Here is a 27,925-nt window from a genome sequence, read left to right as displayed (position 1 = left end):
ACTGACGGTGGCCATTGACCTCTAGTACTCCTTTCCATGCTATGGAAGTAAATGGCTACCGTCAACTGTTTGGTTACCAACAGTCTTCAGAATATCTTCTTTTGTGCTCAACAGAAGAAAGAAGGTTTGCAACTTGAGGGTGACTAAATGATGCCACAATTTCCATTTTTGGGTGAATTTTCCCTTACATAAGCAGTTTAAGTAGCCTAAAAGGAGTAGGCCTACTGCAGTGTACAAAGTCGTTTTATAAATTTACATAAACATTTACATACTATACTTTGTGATATATGTAAAATATCACATATTTTATGAATAGGCACATATTGATTAGGTCAAATGGATAAACCCTGAGAAAATTCCTTGATATAGACCCCTTCAATGTTTGTAAACATCGAAAGCCTAGGTTGGGTGCGCGCGCATAAAATTAATTATATTCTTTTTAAAATATATGATTATTTAAATAATTATCATGTGTAGGTTACTTATCATTGAGCATGCAGGTATTTTTATTCTTAGAGGTGTGTTTTGCTGCATTTTGTATGGCAGATGAATGTAACAGCTGTTATTGCAAAGGAGAGTAGGCCTACACACACATTGCTATCTCAAATGCGTTTTGATAACAAATTAGCTTTTTAAATATGTGGTTAGTCTGTGTTTTGCCTCATCTTTAACTAAAACTGAAGTAAAGGCACATTCTTACAACATACCTTCTAAGAAATAAGGTGGGAAATGTATTCAAATTGATTAAATGGGTCATGTTTAACTAAATAAAAAATAAATCCTCAGTATAGTCATTTGGTCTAACAGGAAAGCATAAAGACTGGAATTTATACTTTCACCTCTGGTTTGTTTACCAGTTGTTTCCTGCTCTCAGTATCAGTAAGCTTATGGTCTGAACATCACTCTTTATAGGAGATGTTTCTAAATCAGAGCTACAAACAACAAAACTAAAGGGAAAGTTCATGCATAGATTGAGTTTATTTGTTTTCCTCTTCATGGAGGATGATGGTATGTTTCTGAAGTTTAGATGATGGGGATGGGAGACAGATGTTTTGGTTACTGGAGAGCAGCCAGTGGGTTACGGCGGCCCCCTGATTCCCCACACCCACATACACCAGATTCACAGGAGGGACCGAGAACAGCTGGAGAAGGGAAAGCCACAATAACAACTCATTTGCAAAGGGTCGAAAATATCAATTTCATTTCCTACTCAATGCAATGGTCAACTAAAATCCAACCAGGTTTTTCATATGTTTCACTAAGATAATATGCAGATATTTCATCATATAGTGAACATATTTTAACACGATACATTCTCCATGGAAAAATATGATTTAAAAAAACGATTTGAATTATGGTTTCTTCAGTTTTTTAAGTGTTTAAGGGGCAAATATATGTCTGCAGCTGTCTTCATCTTTTCCACAGGACAGCTAGGGGAATTCTGTTCGCTAGCTTACAGAACAGCTGGCATCAAAGCCAGGATGAGTTTACTTGACTGGAGCAAGAACTGGAAATATGATTAACTGCAGTGGAAAAACACATGACATGTAAAGTTATGAGTTCATACTTCATATTATCCCTAAATACGATACAGATTTGTTTTTTTGTTTTTACAGAAAATTCATTAATTTGATATTAGCTTTGCTTTTTGTCAGTGTAAATGTGCCTTTTCAAATTTTCATAACAATTGTTACGAATTTTATATTATAATTTGCCATTTCTTACTGGCATTGTACACAATGTAGATGTTGAATAATTTGCATCTGTGTAATAAATATGTTATTTTTACTAATAATAAAGGCCACGAGAGGGCATCATCGCCGGGTGAGGCCGCGCTGTGGGCGGAGCTATCGAGTTCAGGCGGGAAAAACAAATACGTGATGACGCAACACGTTGAATGAGTTGTGTTTCTGCGATGGCTCCCATCAAAATAAAACATATCGTCTCGTTTACATCACAGGTAAATATCTGCTCGAAATGTCATATTAACAGTTAGACAGTAATGAATAAATACTTGTAATATCTAACTATTTCTCTATTCTCTATCTAAAGCTATTTTGATAACTTTCATGAACAACATTACTTAACGATGTTTAAACTATTCTGGCAACTGTACAGTTACAATATATATATATATATATATATATATATATATATATATATATATAAAAAACATGAGTAAAAGTTATTTTTTTAACTATTTGAATGTGCGTTACATGATGCTTAGGATGTTATAACTATATGAATGTGCATTACATGATGCTTAGCATGTTATTAAGCAGAGGTGTAAAAAGTACCTAAAGATTTTGTGAAAGTACAGATACTTAGTGAAAATTTTATCTCAATTAAAAGTACAAGTATCTGGCCAAAAACATACTTGAGTAAAAGTAAAAAAGTACAACTTTAAATTGTACTCAAGTATTAAAAAAGTAGAAGTACTTTTTTTCTAACAGATATAAAGAAGTTTTGTTAAAGGGAGAAAACGAAACAAAAAGCACAGGTCAAACACATACATCCAGTGCAACAACAACATTTAAAATGCAGCACAGTGGAACACACACACACACACACACACACACACACACACACACGCACAAATACAGGGAAAGGGATTAAAAGGAAGCACTATCCTTTCCACCCTCATGCCATCCAATATATATAACTTTCATTTATCAGATGAACACAAACTAAGAGTTTTAGAAAAAAATCATCTCTCTTTGTTTAATACAAGTGTATGGGACGTCCAAAAATGAATATGACGGACAGTAAGTCATACAACCCCTGTTAATGAATCAGTGTCTTCTTAAGTGAAAGGATAAATACAAAAAATACAGATACCAATATTTTAAACTTGACCGTCCTGTTCACTTTGTGTGGGTTCTGAAGTGGTTCTTTCCCTTTCAGAGGTGGGTAGAGTACCCAAAAACTGTACTCAAGTAAAAGTAAAAGTACTTGAAGAAATATTTATTCAAGTAAAAGTAAAAGTAATAGTCTGAATAGTTACTTGAGTAAGAGTAAAAAAGTATCGGATAAAAAGTATCGGTTACTTTGGATCATATACTGAATATAGTATATTTTTATTTAGATATATAGATATTTAGATACATTTTTATACACACACACACACACACACACTGCCGTTCAAAATACCTTTAATTTTTTTTTATGTAATTTATTTCAGTGATGCAAATCAGAATTTTTATCAGCCTGATTTATTATCAATGCTGTTCTTTTTTAGCTTTCTATTCATAAAAGAATCCTGAACAAAATATCACAGGTTCCAAAAAATATTAAGCAGCAAAACTGTTCCCTGTTGAAAAAAACAGCATATGATGGTATGGTATGTTTTGAAGCATGGGATGCTGGTTTGAGCTGATTTAAGCTGGTCCTTTGCTTGTCCTAAGCTGGTCCGACCAGCTCAAGACCAGCATCCCAGCTTCAAAACATACCTAACCAGCGGTCGCCGTGATTTTGCCAAGTAAGACATGTTCCTGGATCAACATCTTTTGTTGATCCTGGATCAACATTATTGTCCAAAAATATAGACTTAACCCAATCTCTACCCCTAAACCTAACCCTACCCATAATTTATTCCTAAAATCAGTGAGAAATGATAGCTGATTAACAAGGGTGTTGAAGCACCTAACCCTGATCATAAGCCTAAAACTTACATTTCCTGAAAAGTTATCCCTCAATTCTGATTGGTTGATTGGAATGACGTTCCAGGATCAACAAAGATGTTGATCCAGGAACATGTTGTACTTGGTGAAATCACGCTCACCCCTAACCAGCATATGCTGTTTTTTTTTGTTTTTTTTTCAACAACACTGGTAATAAAACAATATTTGAATGATTTCTGAAGGATCATATTACACCGAAAACTGGAGTAACAGCTGATACAAATTCTGATTTGCATCACTGAGTTAAATTAAATTATATTTTAAAGTTTAATTATGTATTATAAATGTATATAACCTCTGACACGGAGAAGAGTGAAATCTCCTCACATGACCGCTACAGAACATCTAAATAACGAAACAAATGCACATTGACGGATCTTCTTCCGTCTGTTCTGAAAAATGTAAACAAATGTAGCCTTTATTTCTGAAAGCGTAAATATTGTGAAAATTTCCATATTAATTGTGTCTAGGCAAGGCATTCCTCCTGGAACTAACGCGGGTTTGGCGGGTGTTTATTTCATACTCTGTCACAGCTTATTTAATGAATCAATTATACATTGTATTTAATGTGTAAGGTACATGTAGTATAACAAACTGGTAATGTCATAGTGGTATCGTGTATTGTAAGCGAATCTATACCTGTGGAACCGACAGCACACGCGGTGTTCGTCTAATAAAGATCTTCATAGCTAGTAAACCATAACCTTTACAAATTTGCTTTCAACTGACTGTTGATCCAAAGCCACGTCTTCAGCGCTCTTGATGTTACAACTCTGAGTGAGAGCCACTTCAGGAGACTCAGCGCGTGCGGCAGGGAACTGAACGAATCATTCAAACTGATTCGCGAACCGATTCATTGGTCTGCCAACTGGTTTGATCAAGCCTTCGAACAGAATTGACTCAAAAGAATGAATCATTCGCGAACGGGCATCGCTCATTGCCCAGAAAAAAAAGTAGATGGCGCGCTTGGTATAAATTTAAGGATTTTTAACTTGTATGCATTAAGATAAAGTAACGAGAGGAGCGTCGCCCACAGTAACGAAGTAAAAGTACCGTTTTTTCACAAAAAATGTACTTGAGTAAGAGTAAAAGTACCCATTTTTAAATATACTCTAAAAGTATTAGTTACCCAAAAAATTTACTCAAGTAAATGTAACTCGTTACTACCCACCTCTGGTCCCCTTGCATTATACGGAATAAAAATCTTTGCTTGTGTTCATCTGAAGAAAGAAAGTCATAAACACGATGAGAGAATTTTCATTTTTGGGTGAACTATTCCTTTGAATAGCAAGATGTGATTCAGAGGATAAAACATATTCCAGTCAGAATACAAGAATGTGTTGCATTAATGAGGAGAGTCATAAAATTAAAACATACAACATTAACATTTTGAAAGGCCACTGTCTAAGGATAATTAAACTTTTAATTGTTTATTTGGGGCATTTAGAGTTTTTTTCTCAGCAAATATTGATAAACAATTAATAAATAAATAAATTAGACTAATTAATAAGCAAATCATGTAATTATTAAGATTTTTAAAAAATACTTAATTGCTACTCAATGTGTCATATAATGACATAATATTCACTACCTGTATTCACTTAATTTCTAGCGATTATCGCCGATTTGATTGCACAGATACTATTTAAACTAAACTGAGCTAGACAATGACATCTCTGAATTCAATAATGAAATGCCTTTAATTGAAAATTGAGTGTTTAATCTTATCATTATACATTACTAACACTCTATCCTCCAATTTGATACTGTTAAGTGCTTTGACACAATCTGTATTGTTAAAAGCGCTATATAAATAAAGGTGACTTGACTTGACTACCTGGTAAGAACATCACTAAATATAAATTACAATTTATTTAACATAAAATGTTCATTTAAACAGTTTTTTTGGAGATTTGTAACATTTAATAATAATAATAATAATATTAATAATAAAATCATTCCCACAAAAATATCAATTGTATTTAAATTCTCATCACTGATTTATTTGCACTCAATCTTGTGCATTCAGCTAAAATATTACACAGCTAATGGCTCGATCAAGACAGAAAGAATAATGAATAAACTTTTTTTTTAACAATGATCATTGCATGTACATTTGAACTTCTGTTTACCATATTTATTATGCATAAGATAAAATAAAAATGTAATGTACTTTTTAAGATGAAATAAAATTGTAAGGAATAAAAAGTACTGTTTTTCCTCCAGAAATGTAATCAAGTAAAAGTACAAGTAACCAGTTTAAATTATACTTGAATAAAGTACAAATCCCCCAAAATAATACTTAAGTAAAGTAATCAAGTAAAATTATTCAATATTTTACACCTCTGTTATTAAGTAGTGTAATAATGTTTCTAAATCTGTTTAACGAAAGTTATTAAAGTGTTACGTCTAATAACTTTCTCTCTTGCATGACTGAATTGCAGGATAGTAAGAATGGTGTGAATAATCTGTGTGAAGACAGTAACAGCAGCAGACCGTGGTTGTGCAGCGTCCAGGACCGCAGTGGAGTCCTCAGGGTGGAATTACAGATGGAGCGAGTATCTGCTGTAGGATTCATTGATGTTGGTGGGTTGGTGTTAACATAAAAATCACCTATTATAATCTGATATGTATTCTTGGTGTATTAATGTTCACGATATTCCTGTTTTTCTTTGTAAAGGCAACTGTGGCTCTGCGTTCATTCAGGTTGATGTCGGCCGCTCCTCCTGGTCATTAGACCATCCTTATGTCACCCTGCTGCCCACTGCAACACTCATGAGTCCAGCGGACTCGAAACAGGGCATTGGCCGTCAAAATGTGCGCATGTTTAAAAAAGGTATAAAGCATGCAAATCCTTCACCTTTGCTACAAACTCAACCCTCTGCTATTCCTCACTTAGGGGTCACATTTGTGATTCTCTGCGGTCAAAACAGACCAAAGACTTTCTTTTTTTTTTAATGAATGCAAAAATTTTATTTCGATAATATTTTTACTGTAATTTTTAGTATTTTGAGTGGATTTCATAGTACTAAACAATATTCATTTCTAAATGATGCATCATTTATTTCTATATAAAATAATGTAAATACTAGAAAATATTTCATATTATTTTAAGTTAATGCAACATTTAAGTTAAAAATAGGATCCAATAGGACATGCAAGGCATTGGATATATATTTAGATATTTTCAAATACTACTGCATCAAGGCTGATTAGTCAAGAAATTGTATATGTATTTTTGTATGTTTTTGATTTTCCCATTCATTTCCTATCATTTTTGACTGTGAAGATCACAAGTGTAACTGTTTTTTAAAGACCATTGAGGCTTTTCCAATCATGTCCACCCTGTTTTGTTCATAATGCAAGTGCGTAAGATTTAATTGTGTTCATTGGCATTGAAAGACTGAGGTAATAATTTAAATGTGTCCATGTCCAGTTGATTTTCTCCCTCAGGCTGCTGAGGAGAGCTGGGACAGACTGCGAGTCACCTGCACTCAGCCTTTCAACAAATGGTCACAGTTTGGTCTGTCCTTTCTGCGCATCCGCACCATGGAAGACCAGGCCGAAGATTCCTCAGTGCAACATGAAGATATTGCTGTTGAAAATCTGGTGAGAGATTTGATGGGTTTTTTTCAAATTGTTGTGTTTAAAACAATCTGCCTTTACTTATACCATATATCCAGCAGCACAGCAACTGGTTTAATTGGGTTTTAATTGTTAGGAATTGTTTCACAGTGCACACCAGAAAAGATGACATCCGTGATGGAGTGGCTTTCCAGTCCAGCTATCCAAAACACATTTTTTGGGCGAATAACAGGGTGTGTGAATTGAGTGTCTGACACACTCTTTATTTCAAAAGATTTGTAGTAGCATGATATTCAGAAGGCACTCTCTGCTCCCTTTCAGGGATGTCTCCTCAGATCGCCAAAGGAATGCTGGGAGTTTGAGTCGGGCAGAGCGCATGGTCAAAGCCGCCCATTCTAACAGACGCTCCTTGTCAACATCCCCCTGCAGTACTACATCCAGCACAACACCTCCGAGAGAAGATAAGTTGAAAACCCCACCAGGCAAGTTCTTATTTGGCCACCACACAGACGGAGTTGAAAAAATTTGTGCTTTTCATAATACTAATGTTGTTTCTGACTTTATGGGGCGAATTAGGTGGATTGAGCACTTCCAGTGACCAAATAAACACCCCTCAAGAGCAAAGGAAGAAGTCAAAGGCACGGTATGAATTGAGAAAAAAAAGTCTGATTTGAAGCATAGACAGATGGAGGTCTGCAGAGTTTTGTTTTGATTCTGACCACAAAAAGCTAATTTGACTTTCTAAACCTTTAAAATTACTCGGTGTTTATATATTTGATATTAATATTTAATTTAAAAAAAAACTGTTAAAACAGTAATATTATGAAATACTATAATTAAAATAACTTCTATAGTTTAATGTGTTTTAAAATGTATTTCATGGCAAAGCTGAATTTTCAGCAGCCATTACTCCAGTTTTCAGTGTCACATGATCATCAGAAGAAGTCATTCTAATATGCTGATTTGCTGCTCAAGAAACATTTCTTATTATTATCAATGTTGAAAACAGTTGTGCTGCTTAATATTTTTATGGAGACTGTAATACATATTTTTCTGGATTCTTTGATGAAAGTTCAAAAGAAAAGCATTTATTTGAAATATATATATATATATATATATATATATATATATGTATATATATATATATATATATATATATATATATATATACATATTTTATAACAGTATTACTGTTTTTATCATTTTTTCTCAATTTAATGCATCATTGTTGAACAAAAGTATTATTTTCTTTAAAAACATGTAAAATAATATTTTTATTTATATTTATTTATGCAGTGGTGTTTACAAGAAAACAGTATTAGGATTAAAAAACACAAAAACATTATTTAAATAAAATTATTATATTTATATTTCTTGTTTAAACTTTTGAAACATCTAAAATTATGCTGCATAACGTGATCGTCAGGTTTTACACAAATTTATAGAGGTTATGCAGATTGGGTGCAAAAGACATACAAAAATATTAAAACAAGAATGCTAAGAACTCAAATTGTTATGCTAATTCTATCATTTGTATCAAAATGTCTTAAATGAGAAAAGTGCAAAATACATGTTTCACTAGTAGTCCCAGACTCTGTGGACTCTGTTGTATATATACTTCACTCTGAGTAATCTTCATAGACCTGTGTATTCTGTATTCAATGGTGGTCATTCAGGCAGAGCCTTATAAACAGTGGCGCTCCTCGAAAGAGATCCAGACCTACAGAATCCACCCATAAACCCAGCACAACGAGCCCACACAGAAGTGCCCACCAGGCTCCACAGGGCTCTCCTGAGACGAGATGTCCTCTTTGCGGAGGTAACGTGTTTGTGTACATGCCTATTAAAGAGGATCTTAGCAAGCAAATAGATCCGCAGCCCACTATGGGTCATAATTTACTGCTCACATGCTCTTCTTTTATTTCTTTTGCTTTTTGTCCACATAGAATCCTTCAGTCCTGATTATCTGGCTTTCCATGCTTCCACCTGCCTGGATTCTGATTCAGCGGAGCTCATGGGAGTCAGGGAAACAGAGGTCATGAGCTCACAGTACTCTTCTGGCGCAGATGAGCATATGGTTTCATGTCCTCTTTGCTCCTTCCGATTCCCCCCAGACCGTATCCAGCAGCACGCCAGCACCTGTGGCGACACGGTAGACCCAGGTACTGTGTGGCTGAACTGAGAGAAGAGCACTGTGGTCTCAGAAACCTTCTCAGAATAGCAACATACAAATAGAAATCAGGTATTCTCTTGGTTTGAAAGGCCTTGTCCATTCAAACGGCTTATGAATTTTGGAGAATACAGATGCCTCCCTAAAAAGACTGTTTTTAGAGACATTATGACATTTTTGACTGGCTGTAAATATGTTTGTCGTCTTATCTGCTTTTCACTCTCTTTGTGATATCAATTAGAATGTTAAATTAAACCATTGTTTGTAATTGATTACAACATATTGTCATAAATATAAAATATATTGTTTAGAAAGTTCAGATTTGTTATATGTCTCACTTGTTCAAGAACACAAATAAATACATTTATTTGGTTTAAAAGTGAATATATATATATACAATGCTGTTTAAAAGTTTTTAATAGGTCAGATGTTTTATTGTTTTTTAAGAAGCTTCTTTTCATCATAGCTGCATTTATTTGATCAAAACTACAGTAAAAACAGTAATACTTTGAAATATTATTAACATTTAAACTATTGGAATATATTATAAAATGTGGTTTATTCCTGTGATAGCAAAGCTGAATTTTCATCAGCAATTTCTTCAGTTTTGAATCCTTCAGAAATCATTCTAATATGCTGATTTGGCGCTCAAAAACATTATTATTATTATCAATGTTGAAAATGGATGAGCTGCTTATTATTATTGTGGAAACTGATACAATTTTTCAGAATTCTTTGATGAATAGAACGTTCAAATGAACACCATTTATTTGAAATCGAAATCTTTTGTAACAAATGTTTTTACTGTAACTTTTGATCAATTTAATGTGTCCTTTCTGAATGAAAGTATTCATTTCTTTATAATATTTCCTTCCTGATCACAAGCTTTTTAACTGTAGTGTATGTGTCAGAAAAAACTCATTAAATATTTTCCTTTTTAAATAAAACAAATGTGTTTTTATCATTTATTGTAATCATTTGTTATTAATTTTCAGTTATAGCCTGAAACGCACACACACTGACCCTGTGTCATGGGGCCAGCCTTATTGTTGAGGCCTGATGTTTACAGAGGTGTTGAAAGGAGGAAGTGCACTGATGGGGGAGTGGAAATTCAGAAGTCCTTGGTGAGCTCTAATGGGATGCAACAAAATGTTACGGTTGCGTTTTTAATTGGTCGTATCCTTTGGGGAATTGTATCTGTTATTTGGTTTGTTCAGAATGAAATCATTCACCCGTGTTTTGACTCCTCAGTGGTGGTAAACCAGTGGACTCGCTTAACTAGTGTCTTAATCACTCTCCTCAGATCAGGATTAGAGCCTCATAAAACAGCATTACTGACTGGCTTTTGGAGCTGCTTTGTTTGCCTTTCGGATATACAGTGAATATGTGTGACATCCATTGATACAATCTCACTGTAATATTTATATCTTTAGTGTGTCCGATGATGGAAAACCTCACGGTAAGAAATATGCATTGTTCCTTTTGAAAAATTATTTTGTGAATTTATTTTTTAAGCATGTATCAAGTCTTAGGAATTGTGTCTATTATGTGTCTATTTTTCAGACCTGATGTTTAAGGCACTACAAAATTAGCAGTGTATTTTTCGAATTTATTACATTTTTTCCATTTTGTTGTCACAAATTTTATTATCAGCATAATATCTTGGGTAAAAAGTTACAAATTTCGGTAGCGTATTTCATTAATGACATAAAATGACAAAACAAAACCTTGCTTCCTATACTGCGTTAGACTAACCTGGACTTGTCACAGCACTTACATGTTCTTTTGTTGTTTGCTTCTATTGTCCTTATTTGTAAGTCGCTTTGGATAAAAGTGTCTGCTAAATGACTAAATTTAAATACATGTATATTAATAATTCTTGTAATTCTGGTTAAATTACCAATCTTTTTTGTATAAAGTATATATTCAACATATTTCTTGTAATTGTGATTAAATTACCAATCTTATTTGTATAAAGTAGTGGCAATATTAAAATCATAAAATTCCAAAAGTTTCAAAAACTTAATATTTTTCACAGTTTACATTTTTTATTACCAGTGAATGTACTTGTTTAGATTAAGAAAAGAAGAAAAAAAGAAAATAACTCAGAAATAGCCATTTCTACCTGATAAAATATCTCACATAACTAGAAAAACGTTCATTAAAAAAAATGACTTTTGAGATTTTATTAATGTAATTTCCATGACTTTTTAAATATAGAAATCAAAAATTCCTTCCTGTATTTTAATATCATGAGAATATACTGTTTCTTAAATTAAAATGGCAGTTGTTAAGCAACCAGTTCTTGATTTTTAGTTGATTAATCTTATATCAAAAGCTTGTTTTCTCTCTATTTTAAAATGATTTTAATCCATCTTGTGGCCCTCTAGTTCCCTACTAGATGTTGAATCCCAAATTTTCAATATGGACTCTTCAACATTTGGACCACACTTCTTTTTAATTTTTTTTATTATTATTAATGTATGTATAATGTGTGGCATTGCATAGTAGTGTTTTAATTTTGGAAAATCAAATAGTGTTTGAAGCACTGAAATTGTACAAGAAACAATCTGTGAGATGATATATGTGACCCTGGACCACAAAACCAGTCTTAAGTTGCTGGGGTATATTTGTAGCAATAGCCAAAAATACATTGTATGGGTCAAAATTATCAATTTTTCTTTTATGCCAAAAATCATTAGGATATTAAGTAAAGATCATGTTCCATGAAGATATTTTGTAAATTTCTTACAGTAAATATATCCAAACTTCATTTTTGATTAGTAATATGCATTGCTAAGAATTTCATTTGGACAACTTTAAAGGCGATTTTCTCAATATTTAGATTTTTTTGCACCCTCAGATTCCATATATCTCAATTTCGACACATATAAGAGTTTATTCAAACAGATGCCTAGACATCAGTCTTGTATTCCTGTGTTACTGATATTTTGGTGTTGCTGTGTATTAAAATTATTTTTATCTCCCCTATGAATAGCCAGAACAATGGCGCGAGATTGTGAACAAGAAGTTTCGCTTCCCTCCGGAGCTCCTCGGGGCCATCCGAGAGGGCAACGTGAACATGGTCTCTTCGCTGCTGAAGACGGGTGACGGCATCATCCGCCAGCTGGACGACTCTGAGGACAGGCTATGGAGAGAATCGCTGAACTTGTCCATCCGACTGGGCAACGAGGACACCATAGACACCCTTCTCCAAGCTGTCAAGTTTGACTTCCGGCAGATTCACGAATCTCTTCTGGTTGCCGTGGACACCAACCAGCCTCGTGTGGTCAAGCGCCTCCTGGACCGGCTTGATCTAGAGAAGGGAAACAAGATGGATGTGCGCTCTTTCTCAATGGCCATTTTTGACCACTCCATTGATGATTCCCAGTTTGCCCCTGGAGTGACACCATTGACACTGGCCTGTCAGAAGGATCTGTATGACATTGTGACAATGCTCAATCAGAAAGGTCACGAAATTCCTTGGCCGCATAAAATCTCATGCATCTGTCTGGAGTGCAGGAATGGACGGCAATATGATTTGCTCAAGTTCTCACTGTCTCGTATCAACACCTACCGAGGAATTGCCAGCCGCGCTTACCTGTCCATCACCGCAGAAGATGCCATGCTCAGTGCCTTTCGACTCAGCCGGGATCTTCGCAAGCTGTCTAAAAAGGAACCTGAATTTAAGGTTGAGTAAAGCCTCACTTCTTATTAATATTTACAAATCAAAGTCATGCAGTCCAAAAAAACATTACTAAAATGTCAGAATCTCTTGCGTATTTTTCTCAGCCACTGTTTCCTTTGCTTCATTCAGCCTCAGTATCTTGCCCTGGAGCAGCTGTGCCAGGAGTTTGCCGTGGAGCTGCTTGGAATGTGTCGGAACCAAAGTGAGGTCACCACCATCCTGAACAGCCTTGGGGATCAGGATGAGGACAGCGAGGACGAGCTGGACCAGCAGACGTTTGAGGAGGGCATTCCAAACCTGGCTCGCTTAAGGCTTGCCGTCAACTATAATCAAAAACAAGTAGGACCCCAAGCTTTAACCCCTCAAAACAAGGGGAAAAAATGCATTGCTTTTTATTGATTTAGCTAACCATTGTTTGTACTTTAGTTTGTAGCCCACCCGATCTGCCAGCAAGTGCTCTCCTCCATCTGGTGTGGGACCCTTTCAGGCTGGAGGGGCAGCAGAACAGCCTGGAAGCTCCTTGTGTCTTTTGGGATCTTCTTGACCATGCCTATCCTTTGCCTCATCTACTGGATCGCACCAAAGTCAAAGGTTTTTGCCAAATATATTTAAATATTCAAGCATTCTGCAATGTAAAATTATTTCGGCTGCTTGGTTAATTTACTTATAGTTCACCCAGAATGCTGAAGATATTCTCACTGAGGCCATCTTAGATGTGGATGAGTTTGTTTCTTCATTTCACATGACTCCTTCAATTAATATCTTGTGAAGCAAAAAGCTGCGTGTTTGTAAAATGTAAATCCATTTTTTTTTTTACCTTTTTTTATTTTGATCTGAGAATTGTCACTATAGGAAGCATTATTATAGATTATGGGTTCACATTTTGACCAGAAGTGATGGTTTAAAGTTGATGGATTTTTTACAAACACACAGCTTTTCACTTCAAAAGACATTAAATGATCAAACTGAGTCATGTGGATTACTTGTGGATTATTGTGGTGTTTTTATCTGCTGTTTTTTGGACTCTCATTTTGACGGCACCCATTCACTGTAGAGGATCCATTGGTGAGCAAGTTATGTAATGCTAAATTTCTCCAAATCTGTTCCAATAAACAAACTCATCTGCATCTTGGATGGCCAGGAGAGTGAGCATTTTTTTCAACTATTCCTTTGATTAAAATGAGTTAAAGCCACTGAATTGCTGAACATTTTGTTTCTACTTAACGTACTTGTGTCCAGTCTACTTATGTAATCTACTTAAATATGAAAAACTGAAGTTTACTTAATATTTTGAGTTGGAACTACCTAAATCTTTTTTTTTTTTTTTCAGTAACTGAAACTGAGCAGTGAATTTTTCGTTTCCATCATGCTTTGCATAGGGCTGGATCAGAAGAATAAATGTTGAAATGAAGTGTTATTTTATGTTTTTGAGTACAGGGAAAGACCCGTTAGTGTTTAATGTTCAGATATGTTTGACATTTAAAAGAGTTTCAGTTTTTGTGGTTGCCATTGTGCTGAGAAATAGAGCCCGTGGTTAGGTTGTGGGTGCCTATAATAATTAAATTTAGAATGCATGTATGTTGCTCCATGAGCAAAGAGCAATAGCTTTACTAATGTCAGTGCAGTCACAAGTAACTTCTTGCTTGTTCATTACAAATGATTGCTATGTTAACTACAGAAGCTTTTTAATCATACAAAAACAATGAAGAGTTCATAGTATTCACTTTTTAGACATAATTAGTTGTGTAAAGTATTGACGAAGGTTGGGTAGACTTTACCTGATTTCTTTGTGTGTGCTATAGCTGTCTAATTTAGGCAGTCTTTGCTTAACACATTGGAAGAAATCTATCCAAACAAATTGAGTGCAAATTGTTTCCTCAATTTTAGTTTCCTCAATTTGTTGTAGTCAATTCTGTAGGTTTGTTTTTACAGACTTTCATCCATCCACTCATTCTTTAAAACACTGTAGGGTTGCTACAATCCCAGAGTCTCGGGCTAAAGGCACACTGTAAAAAGAAATTCTGTAAGATTTACAGTAAAAAACCGGCAGCTGTGGTTGCCGGAATTTTACTGTAAAAGAAATACGGTAGCAACATTTTAGATTTTAACTTAAATTTACATTTAAATACCGTAATTTCATTAACTGATATAATGTTAATATACCAACCTATTGAAGTACTGAAATCTGTTTTGTACCTTTGTAATACACTGATACCCAGCAAATGCAGGTGGTGATGAGAGTCACATGATGAACCAAAGCCCATCACAAGCAGCTTTTAAATAATAACATATATAGAAGGTGCACAGTGTCATTCACACAAACACTAAACACCATCATGGTAACACACATGAAACTGAATAATGCAGTAAACATTAATTTAACAACATTAGAAAAAACAGTTATTTCAACAAAAAAACATCAAATTTGAAATGTAACGTAGGGAATTCTGGGAATGTCAAGTTATGGTTATTCACTGTAAATTATATATTCTTTTTCACTTCCAAAAATGGTATACTACTGTAAAATTACATGTAATGTCCAATACAGTTTTTTTACCGTATATATAGTAGGGGAACTTACCTTTAACCATTTAACAGATTTTTACTGTAGCATTTTTACTGCATTTTACACCCTGGACAGATGGTCCACCACAGGACTATTCTAGCAGACATTTTCTTTTAAAAAGTGAACCATCTTTTTTTTTCTTTCCTCAGTTGGGGAAGATTCTGAGGATCCCAGTGATTAAATTCCTTCTCCATTCGGCTTCATACATGTGGTTCCTGATCACACTTCTGGGGGAATCTATTGCCATGGAGGTGTATCGAGACAACTTTGCCTCTCGTGAGCAGACCATCCTGCACAACTCCTTCCACATGGTCTGGGTGGTTGGTAGGTCTTCATGAAAAAGTGTTTGAGATATTGGTAGGGAATCAGTTCTGCATTCATTTTGCTGCAAGATCTTCAACTTCAGGTCTGCATTTTTGAACATTACATATGAAACAGTTCAGTAATTCAGTGGTTATGAATCTTGTCAAACAGGTTTTTTCTGGTTCGAGTGTAAGGAAATTTGGATCGAGGGCTTGAGGAGTTATTTCCTAGACTGGTGGAACTGTCTGGATGTGATGGTTCTTAGCATGTACCTGGCTTCCTTCGCCCTGAGGGTGGTCCTCATGCTCAAGGTCCACTTCGTCTGCCAGTTACCTGACAAACAGGACGAGTGTGTCTACTTCACCGAGACTTGTGAGAAAAAATACTTCACTGTCACAATTTAGCCCACAACCTGGCAGCTCATTGGCTTACTACAGTAATGTATTTCTGGCTGTACAGTGCGTGATGAGTGGCATCAGGAGGATCCCCAGTTCATCGCTGAGGTGTTGTTTGCGGTGACCAGCATGCTGAGTTTCACTCGCCTGGCTTACATCCTACCAGCACACGAGTCTCTTGGTACCCTGCAGATCTCCATCGGAAAGATGATTGACGACATGATGAGGTATTCAGCTGCGTCCTGTTGTTTAAGACTAATAGTATCTTGTAGGAACATTTGAGGAACACTTTTCTCAAGATGCTTCTTTTTCTCTCCAGATTTATGTTCATTTTGGTGATCATTGGAACCGCCTTCCTGTGTGGCATCAACAATATCTATGTCCCATACATGATTTCCCCTAATCTTGGAAGGTATTTTATGTTTTATTCATTTGATAAAAGATTCAGAAATTTTATCAATGAGTTGAGTTTGAGATAATCTTCATAATGGAGCCACGCCACATCTGTTTACATTTACAGGCTAAATGAAACCTTCAGCTTCCTCTTCTGGACCATGTTTGGTATGGTCGACCAGAGATATGTGGACATGCCTGAGTTTGTTTTGGCTGAGTTTGTTGGCAGAATTCTTTATGGCATCTACACTCTGATCATTGTCATTGTCCTTCTAAACATGCTGATTGCCATGATCACCAACTCTTTTCAGAAGATTGAGGTAAGCTTGAGGAACTGACTCTGGTGTAACATATCTACAGTAACAATATATGCTTGGTGTTTCACTGAAATTCTTCTTCCCTGTAGGATGATGCTGATGTAGAGTGGAAATTTGCCCGTTCTAAGCTCTACCTGAGTTACTTCAGAGAAGGACTGACTATGCCTGTCCCGTTCAACATCATCCCCTCTCCAAAGGCCATTTTCTATCTTTTAAGGTCGCTTATTTGCAGCTCTTATTTGAGGGCAAAACAAACAATTGGCATATGATTTTTTGGTAGCACTTTATTTTACAGTCCTGTTCCTCATGTACATACTATGTACTTATTGTAGTAATTACAATAACTTTTTTTCTGTATATTTTAGAGGGATTTTCAGACGGATCTGCTGCTGCTGCTTCAACTGTAACTCTGCTGCAGACTACCCTTCACTTGCATCTATGGTACACTTTTTCAGGATTACAGCTCACCTTAACTCTATACTAGATTTTGAGTGTCTACTTGCATACTTATACTGATGTGCTCAGTATTGTTTTTCATTGCTATTTTGATGAGAATTTATAATAAATGACTTAAGTATAGCATGTTCATCAAAACCCATGTCTCCTATGTCTCTTTTGGAAATACAACACAGAAGGATGACGGGAGTCCAGGGGAGAACCGTGTTTCCTACAGACAGCAGGTCATCCGCGCTCTGGTTCAGCGCTACATCGAATCTGCCAGGAGAGAATTTGAAGAGACAAAACGCAAAGGTAAGACTGAAAAGGTTTTCTTAATCTGTTCATCATGTTTTGTTAAAGACCCCATAAAATCTGATTGGATTAGTTTAGTCTGATATTTGTTCAAATTTTCTTTTAGCACACATTTTAAATACATCAGCTTCTTTTTCTTTCAACAATACATCTTGTCCCTAAGTCTATGCTCTTTTCATCTTAAATTAATGCTTATTAATGTAGTACTATATATATATATATATATATATATATATATATATTTTTTTTTTTTTTTTTATTATTATTTTATTTATTTATTTTTTATATATACTATACTTTTCATACTGTTAAGGGTTATAGATAATGTATTTTTTCTTGTATTCAAAAGGTCCATATCTTATCCAGTTTTTTGTGATTTACTGATAAGGACTGTTGAGCTTGGCGAAACTACAAAAATATTATAAAAATGCACATGGAGTTGTAAAATTTCATTAATTTACATGACTTTTCCAGGTCTGGATGTGATACTTTAAACACCACTTTTATCAAGACTGTAGAAATTTAGGTTCTTCAGAAAAAAAGAGAAATATCTTGATTTTTTTCCTACATACAGCAGAGTATATAACTATATTCCTACTGTAGTTTATACATGCACTGAAAAATACTGAAATGATCTGGAATGTCTTTCCTCCAGATGTTGGGAACAGGATCACAGAGCTGAGCAAAGTGATCGGGAAGCTACACACTGAAATGAAACACATTCAAACGGACCTGTTTGACCACTCAGACAACCCTAAAGGAGACCCGTCGGGCGGATCTTCTTTCCTGGGGAAGTACATCCTTGGAGCCAAAAACAACTTCAAGGGCTTCAACAGCAATGAGGGAAATACTGTTCCATTAAATGAGCATACACTGCATGAAGAACCAGCAGAGGAGACTGTAGAAGAGAAAGATGAAGAGTCACCGACTGCTGACACAGAGCCAGACAGGAAGTCAAATGAAGAGCAAAACAGTGAGGGAGAAACAGATAACACTGTGGAAGACATAAATGAGACAGAGCGGGGAGAAGATGAGGGGGACATGGAGACAGGAAATGATGATATTATTGAGATAAGCATGGAGGGAGAGGAGGAGGACGGTGAAAAGAATACAGAGAATACAAGTGAGACAGTCATAGATATAGAGTCTAACACAGATACTGAAAGTGAAGCTAGTGGGAAAACAGAAGATGAGATGATAGCGGAGGAAGCCAGTGATAATGTGGAGGAATTAAATACAGATGAGGCCACAGGAGGAGCGGATCTAAATGAAGCAGAGACAGAGGAAAACGGAGAGGTTGAGGAAAGTAATGGAGCAACAGATGATATAAATGTAGTTGAAGTCGTCAATGAAAATGAAGGTGAGGGAATCAAGATTGACCTGAATCAGACAAGCCTAGTGAGTTTCTTAGCAAAGAGGATAGAGGAAAAGCTAGAGAAGAATTTCACTTTCATTGGAAACCAAGCATCATCTCCAACTGGCAGCGACGACTCCCAAGACACCGGTTTTGGTTCTCAAGAATTTGACCTCTCAACTAGCAGTCCTTAAAAGTTATCAGTTAGTTTGAAATGACTAGCTTATGAGAACCCTAGCTGAGAGCATTTTTAGTGTTTTAAGGTAATAAAATGCTTTGTTACAGTGGCCTCACAAAGTATTTGGACACTTTTGTCACACTAAAAATGTCTGAATGTCATTACAATTGAAAATAAATTAACAAACCAAGTCACCTGAAAACAAATGATTCTAGAGCTTTTAGCTTTACTCAAAAGTAACTTAATGTTCACAGAGGTGTAGTTTATTACATTAACTATAAACATGCTGACATTTGAATACTATTGTTCTACTCATTTGAAATGTTCACTTGTTCTATATTCTTTGTAATAAATGGCAATTGGTTACCTTAGATATTGCAGACAAACCACTGCTCAAAAGTTTGGAGTCGGCAAGATTTTTTTGGAAAATAACACTTTTAGTAATACAAGGTGTTGCATTAATTTGATCAAAAACAGAAAATACTTTTACATTGCTAAGAAAATAGTATTTCACAATATTACTGTTTTGCTGTATTTCTTACCAACCTCAAACCTTTGAACAGTGGTCTATTTTTAAGTGTGCCTTGTGTGACAAAATACTTTTTGCCGCCATTGCATACGCTGTATAACGTACTTTGAAAGAAACATTCTGGTTATTCGGTCCTCTGAAACTGTAAATTATCTTGTAAATCATGTAGATTAAATCATTGTAGAAGTCATGTCATTAATAAAATCCATAGAGCACCATTTCACAATATTGTACTTATAAATATGCAATGTAAAAGTCATCATACTAGAAATGAATTCCTATTAAAGCAGTAATTTAATCATTTTAACTCCATATAAAACCCAGAATACATAGATGGAGATGGTTAAAGAAATGTATGCGAGCAAATTTATCGCCCCAGAGACCATATGTACATGTTGCAGCTTGTTCAACACCTGCTGTTTGTGACAATTGCCACTTTTCCCATGAGGCCTCCAGGACTATTCATTAACCAATCACCTGCAGCCTCAGACCCTCCCCATGCACCTCTACTGGAACGTCACACCTGTTCCCATAACCATAGTAATAAATGACCTGTTACTGCACAGGGTAATGCTGGTGGGAATACATCAGACAACAATATATGTAGCACTAGTACATTATCATTTTTAGGTGTTTGAATGTAAATACACGAAACCGAAAAACAAGCCAAACAATCACACGTACCCTTTCAAAACTATAATTTCCTGATTTTATGAGCAACCTTTTCTTTATTCATTTACCCTCAACCATGAAATCCATAGAAATTCACCAGAAGCATATTAAAAATGACTCCAGTCCAAAACCTCTTTTCATACACATGAATAAAGTTTGAGCTCCCCAAAATTATTTTTATTTTATTCATACTATTTATTGTATACAGTTGCAAATGTAAATTAATAATGAAAATTACCATATTGTTTACAGCCATTTAAAAAAGTACACGGTGTAAATAATGCAGTACAAGATGCAAATTGGTAACCATCCTAACGGTCCTCGTCAACGGGAGTGGAGTTCATGAACCACACATCAGACACTCATCACGGTTCTCCAGCGAACACACCATGGCAGCTTTGTTGCGTTCTTTGGTTTCCTCCTCATTGCTTGTCTGCGTCTCCTTCAGTTTTTCTTTGTCGAGAGTGAACTGGATGGGGCTGGCAGCTGGTTTAGTTCTCAGGTAGTACATTCCTGTTTTAAGACCCTGTGGAGAGCAGCAGATGTACCGTTTATCTATCGACTTCAATTGAAGTTCTAGACTTGCAAATCCAGGCTCAGAAATGATCTAGCTTACCTGCTTCCAGCCATAGAAGTGCATGCTGGTCAGTTTGCCATAGTTGGGTTCAGCAATGTGGATGTTGAGGGACTGGCTCTGGTCAATGAAGGCTCCTCTGTCTGCAGCCATCTTTAAGATGGTCTTTTGAGAGATCTCCCACACAGTCTTATACAGCTCCTTCAGGTCATCTGGTATTGTGGGAATGCTCTGCAAAAAGGAGGAAGTTTAGAGAGGGACAAATGCAAAAATGGAAGTAATCCGAATTGGAAGTGCCAACTAACCTGGATGGATCCATTCTGAGCAATTAGCTGGTTTTTCATTTCTTCATTCCAAAGTCCTCGTTCCGTGAGGTCTTTGAGAAGATGTGGGTTCACAATCTAGAGGGGTAAATGTAACCCACCAGTTAATTTTAAACAAAGACATCAGTTCATGCAAACGTTCACTGTAACGTCAGGCTCACCTGAAACTCTCCAGACAGAACTCTGCGTGTGTAGATGTTGCTAGTGTACGGCTCAATTGACTCGTTGTTTCCCAGGATCTGAGCAGTGGAGGCAGTGGGCATAGGAGACAGCAGCAGACTGTTACGCACTCCATGCCTAGGGAGCAAAAATAATACATATTATATGACCTATGTAACCATGGACACTTTTTTTTTTTTTTTTTTAATAAAATGTACTGCGTGTATACTACAAAAAGTCCCATGAAATCAAAATTTTTTTTTTAAATACCAATTTTTATATTTGTGTTTTTAATTACAATTATTAAATTATGTATTAAAACATTTTCCCATGTCAATTTGATTTCCAGGTCTTCCACAGATTTGTTGAAATTACGAATCATACAAGTGGTTACTAACTTTGCAATCTTCTCCTTGAGTGCCGCCCAGTCCCACAGGTCTGTAGGCGTCTTATCCCACATATCATACTGCAGGATCTGTGAAATCATACCAGGAACAATCAGAGCTCTGTAAAACTCAACTGATATCCAGATTCCTTACACAGCAATTGTGCAGGTTTTATAAAAGGTAAAAAGTCTTTAAGACCTTTTTAAGACCAATAAAATTAAGGGAAGAATTGATGGGAACACAAGTCAATATGTTCTTTAAATAAAAATAGCAAGCATATAACTGAATTATATTAGCAACACTTCAAAGCTTGAAAAAAATTAACACCTTAATTTGTGGATGGGAATCAATACTTCAAGACCCACAGAAACTGCTTATATTATATAGGCGCTATATAAAATCCAACTTACGCCCTTGCTCACAGGACACCCAACGTATGTTTCATATGGCCCAAATTCTGCAGCCAGCGCACAGCTGGACTCCAGCGCAGCGTAGTAGATGGTCTCAAAGATCTGTGTGTTGAGGTGTTGAGCTTCTGCGCTCTCAAACGGAAAGCGCATGAGGATGAAGGCATCAGCCAGACCCTGAACACCGATACCAATGGGCCTGTGACGCTTGTTGGAGTTCTCTGCCTGTTGTGTGAGAGAGAAGATCAGCCTCTGCAGCAAATTACAATAATGTAGAATGGATAAAGCACAAAAAAACACCTCACCTCTTGCACGGGGTAGTAGTTGATATCAATGACTTTGTTCAGGTTCTTCACAATGACTTTTGTAACAGAGGCCAACTTCTGGAAGTCAAAAGTTCGCTCTGGGGTGACATACATGTTAAGTGCAATGGATGCTAAGTTGCAAACAGCCACCTGCAAGAGACCAAGAGGTCCTTCATGAAAGCACTTTCAAATAAAGTCAAATAAGCTATATTACACTTTGTTCATATTCTGCACTCCTTACCTCATCCTTACTGGTGTACTCTACAATTTCTGTGCACAAGTTACTGCTTTTGATGGTGCCCAGGTTCTGCTGGTTGCTCTTGCGGTTGCAGGCATCCTTGTAGACCATGTAGGGTGTGCCGGTCTCCGTCTGAGACTCAATGATGGCATACCACAGCTGCTGAGCCTTCACCACACGCTTAGCTCTGCCCTCCTTCTCATATCTGGAACAAAATATAATTGAATGTGATTATTAACCAGTGACATTAATAGACGTTAACAGTTTCATAGTAGCAGCATTAATAATATTTTCATACTTTGTGTAGAGCTTCTCAAATTCCTCTCCCCAGCAATCATCCAGCCCGGGACAGTCACTGGGGCACATCAGAGACCAGTCCTACATGAGATAGGAGTCACACGTGAGTTCGCTTAAAATGAAGCATTTGAACTACACTGAACTGATTAAGGAAATAAATGTACAACTATATAAAATCTCCAAATTTTGAATGGTTGTAATGCATTTATACAAGTTAAAACAGTAATTATCCTGAAATATTACCACCTTTTAAAATAACCATTTTACACTTGAATATAGTTTTAAATGTCATTTCTTCCTGTGATGGCAAAGCTTATATTTTCAACAGTTGTATTTAAAGGGATAGTTCACCCAAAAATGAAAACTGTCATTAATTACTCACCCTCATGTCGTTCCAAATGCGCAGAGCTCTCTGACCCTCCCATAGACAGCAATGCAACTGCAGTGTTCTCAGGTCCAGAAACATAGCAAAGGCTTCGGCAAAATAGTCCATGTGACATTTTATTTGCACACAAAAAGTATTCTCATAGTTTTGTAAAATTACGGTTGAACCCCTGATGTCACATGGATTATTTTACCGATGTCCTTTCTACGTTTCTGGACCTAGGAACATTCCAGTTCCATTGCTTTCTATGGAGGGTCAGAGAGCTCTCGGATTTCATCAAACATATCTTTATTTGGTTTCTGAAGATGAACGACGGTCTTGCGCATATGGACTGACATGAGGGTGAGTAATTAATGACAGTTTTCATTTTTGGGTGAACTATCCCTTTAAGATACATCTCAAATATTATATTAGTTTAAGTGTGCTCACCTCATTGGTCTCCACTCGCTTCATGAAGAGATCAGGGATCCAGAGGGCGTAAAACAGATCTCTAGCTCTCTGTTCTTCTTTACCAGTATTCTTTTTAAGCTCTAGGAAGTCAAAAACGTCAAAATGCCAGGGCTCCAGGTACATAGCAAAAGCTCCTGGTCTCTGAGTGAGGAGGAGAGAAAATGTCAGTTTTACAAGCCAAACTTAAAATCCTCCTAAAAGTCATATGCAAAACACCTTACCTTATTTCCTCCTTGGTCCACATAACGTGCTGTGTTGTTGTAGACACGGAGCATAGGAACCAGGCCATTTGAGTTGCCATTAGTCTAAAATGACCAAAAAAAAAAAAAAAAACACACAAATTAACCCAACTGCTGAGGTTAATAATACCAGTAAATCTAAAGCTGAGGATGGAGAAAACTCACGCCTGCAATGTAGCTTCCAGTGGATCTAATGCAGCTCACTGCCACCCCTATACCTCCGGCAGACTTAGAAATAAGGGCGCACTGCTTCAGGGTGTCATAGATCCCCTCAATACTGTCATCCTTCATAGCAAGCAGGAAGCAACTAGACGTTTGACAAAATGAAATTGCTTGTGTTACACATCATCTATAAGTTTCGCCAACACCAAAGTCAAACCTTGGAAAAAAAACATTGGTTTTGAAAAAAACTGCCCCCTTGTGTCTGATTGGTGTATAGTGATTGTATGTTCTCCTACCTGGAGAGCTGTGGCCGGTTGGTGCCGGCGTTGAAGAGCGTAGGAGAAGCATGAGTGAACCACTTCTCAGACAGCAGGTTGTAGGTTTCTATAGCTGCCGCAATGTCCTCCTTATGGATTCCCACGGACACTCTCATCAGCATGTGTTGTGGCCGCTCCGCGACTGAAAACAAAGCAGTCAAGGTGTCACAGGAACATTCTGCATTTCTATCATTCAAGTCTTTGCTCTTCTTCAACTCGCTTGCATTTCCTTCATTTAAATTGTCATCTACCTCGACCATTTTTCTATTGCTCCATTACTTCATCCTCTCCATTTTGTTGTCTCGACTGGACCATGCTAAATTAGCCTAATGTATGCAAATAAGAATTTCATGACTTACCCTTCCCATTGATCTTTAACAGATATGAGCGCTCCAATGTCTAAAAGAGATGTTAAAAACTAATATTAACAATCACTTTTAGATTTAGATATACAAGTGTATATTTTGTATATTCCATTTTGGAATTACCTTGAAGCCAAAGAAGTTGTAAGAGAAATCTCTGTCAAAAATGATGGCTGAGTTGAGCCGCTAGGGAAGTAAGGAAAAATTGCATTAATTATAAATACGACTTTGTTGGGGAAAAAAAAAGACAAATCATACGTAAGCACATCATACTTACATCTTTGTTGGCCAAAACAATGTCGAGGGTTTCCTTTGAAACCATAGGCGAGTGGCGGCTGTTCAGGGGATTCACATAGTTGTAGAGGTCCTCCATAACCTCTGTGATTAGAGGAGGCAAGTGATTAGCAGCAAATAAAAGCATTATAATACAATTGAAGTGAAGTGTCCCATAGACATGAAACAAGCAATGCATAGCAACTCACCGCTGAAGACCTTCTTGGTTTCTTTGTGCAGGTTGGACACAGCGATCCGGGCCGCCAGGATGGCATAGTCAGGGTGTTTGGTGGTGAGGGTGGCAGTGATCTCAGCAGCCAGGGTGTCCAGCTCTACTGTGGTAACGCCGCTGTAAAGGCCCTGAATCACCTTCATGGTGATCTGAGTCTGCAAAGCAAAACCACTTGATTTAGGGTCAGCATTAGATTTGCTTCTTGGTAGGTGATTCTCTAATAAAATGACTTCTTATGCAGGGCCATAAGGAAGGCCTAGAGAGGATAGGATGTTGTGCAAGTTACTAAACAACTCTTTATGGATTGTTTGTTTGTTTAAATATTACATGGATCTACTGTTTGATGAATAATAAACTGTAATAGTAACTAGGCACAGGGTTTTCAAACTGGGGTCCCCACAGAAATGGTGGGGGTCTGTTTAGAGAAAAATCAAAAGTACCAAAGGGATTAAAATTACAAAAGTAAATGGATAAATTAGATTAAAACAACCAAATCAAATTATTAAAACATAGAAGTAACTAAAGCAAAGCAAAGCAATTTAAAAAAAAAAATAAAATAAAATAAAAAAATCTTTGCACGAGGAAGATCTTGTCATGGAGTCAGTGGCATCTACTGAAATAGGTTTTGATGAAGGCTATTTCATAACTTACAGGATCGACAAACTCAGAATTGAGTCCATAGCACAGTTTCTGGATGCGTGATGTGATTTTGTCGAACATAATACGCTCCTGGCGACCATCTGAGACAAGAAAAACACCAGGTGAACAAAAACACGAGCTATAATAATTTAAGTAAAGCAGAATACCTCACGTTCAATGAAAGATGGACAGGATATGAACGATCAATAAAAACATGAAAAGTGCGTAAAAATATGATGCTAATAATTAAAGCACAATTTTAAGCTAGCATAAATCGTCATGTAACTGGTTATGTAGCATCTGCCAATCATTCATGATTCATTACTGGATGACCTAGTTTAAGAAGCAGTTGGCGCCAACTTTGAGTTAACAAAGAATACCACCAGTCTTCAGGTGCTGTTAATATGAACAAATACCGTTCTCAAGGGTAAAGTTATGTAGTTGGAAAAATTAATATAATAGCACGCAATCAACAAATCTGCGACCTTAAGACTTCATACGAAGGCATTCACATTCTTCTCTCTATGTTTAATAAACGCGGCTAACGTTAACTTACACGATTAAGGTTTGATTTTGATTTACGGATTAGACATTAAAATATAACATAATCGTACAATTTGTATGCTAGTGTAAATAAGGGTAAGTATGCCCTTATTTATATTATCATACAAATAATTGCTCACTACATTGCAAATAAACGAGTAATTGGAGGACGAGTGGGACTTTACCTCTCTTGATCACGTGCATGATTGATGTCTCCGCTAAAGAGCACAGGGGGAAAAAAACAAAAAACTATATTTTTAAAAAATAATTAGGCGTATTTGTGGATAAAGTGCTATTCTGTTGACCGACCCCTCAGCTGCTTCTTCTGCAGACTGTTGTTGTGAAGTAACTGAGCGCGCGTCTCGAACCCGCCAGAACGATCTTCGTCAGATCCGGAAGACAATCTCAGCCAATGGGCTCTCGCTCCTCCTCATACTAGACGGAACAGGAACAGATCAATCCATTTTTTAAAAAAGGTCCTGTCAAACAAAATACTGATATTGAATTGCAACTCAAAGAAAAGTATGTTTTATTTTTTTATGAGTATACTGTTGATTTCAAAATATGGTATGTTGTGAATTTACTCATTATGTATGGAAAATACTTTATTCATAAATGTAAATGGGCAGTGAAAAAACCTAATTTTACCCATTTTAAAATAGAAATGAGTCACTAACGTTACCTGTATACATTAAAAGAAACAATAAATAAAGCGAAAAAAACTGTAAATTATTTTGAAGCCTTAAATCTATCTTTTGAATAATTTGTAATTATTTGAACTTGTTTACAGACATGCGATTTCTTTATTGCTTTTCCTTTTTAATTTTCTTTATAATATTTGTTTTGAGTTAATTTAAAATGTCATTGCCCTTGTATGTTCTTTGTTTTAAAATCTGTAATAAAAAAAAAAAAGGAAAAGAAAAAAGGTCCTGTCCCAAATCGCACCCTGAACACTTCGCGGTCTTCTGTCTTGTTCAAATACCCACACTTGCGGACTTGGCCACTTGACGGCGCGTGCGCGCGACAGGAAATATAGTGCGCAAGACTGTCCCAA

The 27,925-nt window shown here is 36.2% G+C and overlaps 3 protein-coding genes across 5 annotated transcripts; 2 read left to right on the top strand and 1 right to left on the bottom strand.

Annotated features, from left to right (window-relative positions):
* The first annotated feature begins 1,457 nt into the window (after window positions 1-1,457).
* On the top strand, window positions 1,458-10,386 carry xndc1 (xrcc1 N-terminal domain containing 1). Of its 2 annotated transcripts, none has more exons than XM_058758015.1 (10): window positions 1,458-1,547; window positions 1,801-1,960; window positions 6,125-6,266; window positions 6,387-6,516; window positions 7,117-7,289; window positions 7,416-7,498; window positions 7,587-7,747; window positions 7,842-7,908; window positions 8,942-9,084; window positions 9,212-10,386. In XM_058758015.1, the coding sequence occupies exons 3-10, from the start codon at window positions 6,261-6,263 to the stop codon at window positions 9,445-9,447; spliced, it is 999 nt and encodes a 332-aa protein (XP_058613998.1). In that variant the 5' UTR covers window positions 1,458-1,547; window positions 1,801-1,960; window positions 6,125-6,260; the 3' UTR covers window positions 9,448-10,386. The 2 variants fall into 2 exon arrangements, with proteins under 2 accessions (XP_058613998.1, XP_058613996.1); XM_058758013.1 differs by having other exon boundaries at window positions 1,464-1,547; window positions 6,361-6,516.
* Window positions 10,387-10,489: 103 nt separating this feature from the next.
* On the top strand, window positions 10,490-20,599 carry trpc2b (transient receptor potential cation channel subfamily C member 2b). The gene is made up of 13 exons (XM_058758010.1): window positions 10,490-10,894; window positions 12,434-13,126; window positions 13,253-13,462; window positions 13,550-13,714; window positions 15,839-16,013; window positions 16,164-16,364; window positions 16,452-16,614; window positions 16,707-16,799; window positions 16,908-17,100; window positions 17,187-17,314; window positions 17,463-17,538; window positions 17,730-17,847; window positions 18,503-20,599. The coding sequence occupies exons 1-13, from the start codon at window positions 10,877-10,879 to the stop codon at window positions 19,393-19,395; spliced, it is 3,126 nt and encodes a 1,041-aa protein (XP_058613993.1). The 5' UTR covers window positions 10,490-10,876; the 3' UTR covers window positions 19,396-20,599.
* Window positions 20,600-20,742: 143 nt separating this feature from the next.
* rrm1 (ribonucleotide reductase M1 polypeptide) lies at window positions 20,743-27,307 on the bottom strand. 2 transcript variants are annotated; one of them, XM_058758012.1, is made up of 20 exons: window positions 27,181-27,307; window positions 27,057-27,089; window positions 26,341-26,429; window positions 25,667-25,844; window positions 25,462-25,562; window positions 25,311-25,370; window positions 25,182-25,221; window positions 24,802-24,964; window positions 24,509-24,650; window positions 24,326-24,409; window positions 24,084-24,245; window positions 23,271-23,350; window positions 22,976-23,177; window positions 22,735-22,884; window positions 22,433-22,654; window positions 22,035-22,111; window positions 21,639-21,774; window positions 21,460-21,555; window positions 21,197-21,385; window positions 20,743-21,106 (listed from the first exon to the last, which is right to left on the bottom strand). In XM_058758012.1, exons 2-20 carry the CDS (start codon window positions 27,073-27,075, stop codon window positions 20,921-20,923), a joined length of 2,376 nt encoding a protein of 791 aa, XP_058613995.1. In that variant the 5' UTR covers window positions 27,076-27,089; window positions 27,181-27,307; the 3' UTR covers window positions 20,743-20,920. The 2 variants fall into 2 exon arrangements, with proteins under 2 accessions (XP_058613995.1, XP_058613994.1); XM_058758011.1 differs by having other exon boundaries at window positions 27,057-27,219.
* Between the last annotated feature and the right edge of the window lie 618 nt (window positions 27,308-27,925).

This window comes from Onychostoma macrolepis, chromosome 21 (assembly GCF_012432095.1).
Source record: "Onychostoma macrolepis isolate SWU-2019 chromosome 21, ASM1243209v1, whole genome shotgun sequence".
In the NCBI taxonomy this organism is placed as follows: Eukaryota; Metazoa; Chordata; class Actinopteri; order Cypriniformes; family Cyprinidae; genus Onychostoma; species Onychostoma macrolepis.
This window is presented reverse-complemented; position numbering and strand designations above follow the sequence as displayed.

Bases quoted from the DNA above. Each gene is read 5' to 3' on its own strand.
- xndc1 (XM_058758013.1), top strand. From the start codon at position 1,898: ATGAGTTGTGTTTCTGCGATGGCTCCCATCAAAATAAAACATATCGTC. The intron at 7,748-7,841 runs GCAAGTTCTTAT...GGGGCGAATTAG, and splicing joins TAAGTTGAAAACCCCACCAG to GTGGATTGAGCACTTCCAGT. The intron at 9,085-9,211 runs GTAACGTGTTTG...TTGTCCACATAG, and splicing joins GAGATGTCCTCTTTGCGGAG to AATCCTTCAGTCCTGATTAT.
- trpc2b (XM_058758010.1), top strand. The intron at 13,127-13,252 runs GTTGAGTAAAGC...TGCTTCATTCAG, and splicing joins AAAAGGAACCTGAATTTAAG to CCTCAGTATCTTGCCCTGGA. The intron at 16,615-16,706 runs GTATTCAGCTGC...TTTTCTCTCCAG, and splicing joins ATGATTGACGACATGATGAG to ATTTATGTTCATTTTGGTGA.
- rrm1 (XM_058758012.1), bottom strand. The intron at 25,371-25,461 runs GTAAGTATGATG...TTACTTCCCTAG, and splicing joins TTGTTTTGGCCAACAAAGAT to CGGCTCAACTCAGCCATCAT. The intron at 22,885-22,975 runs GTAAGGAGTGCA...GGTCTCTTGCAG, and splicing joins AGTACACCAGTAAGGATGAG to GTGGCTGTTTGCAACTTAGC.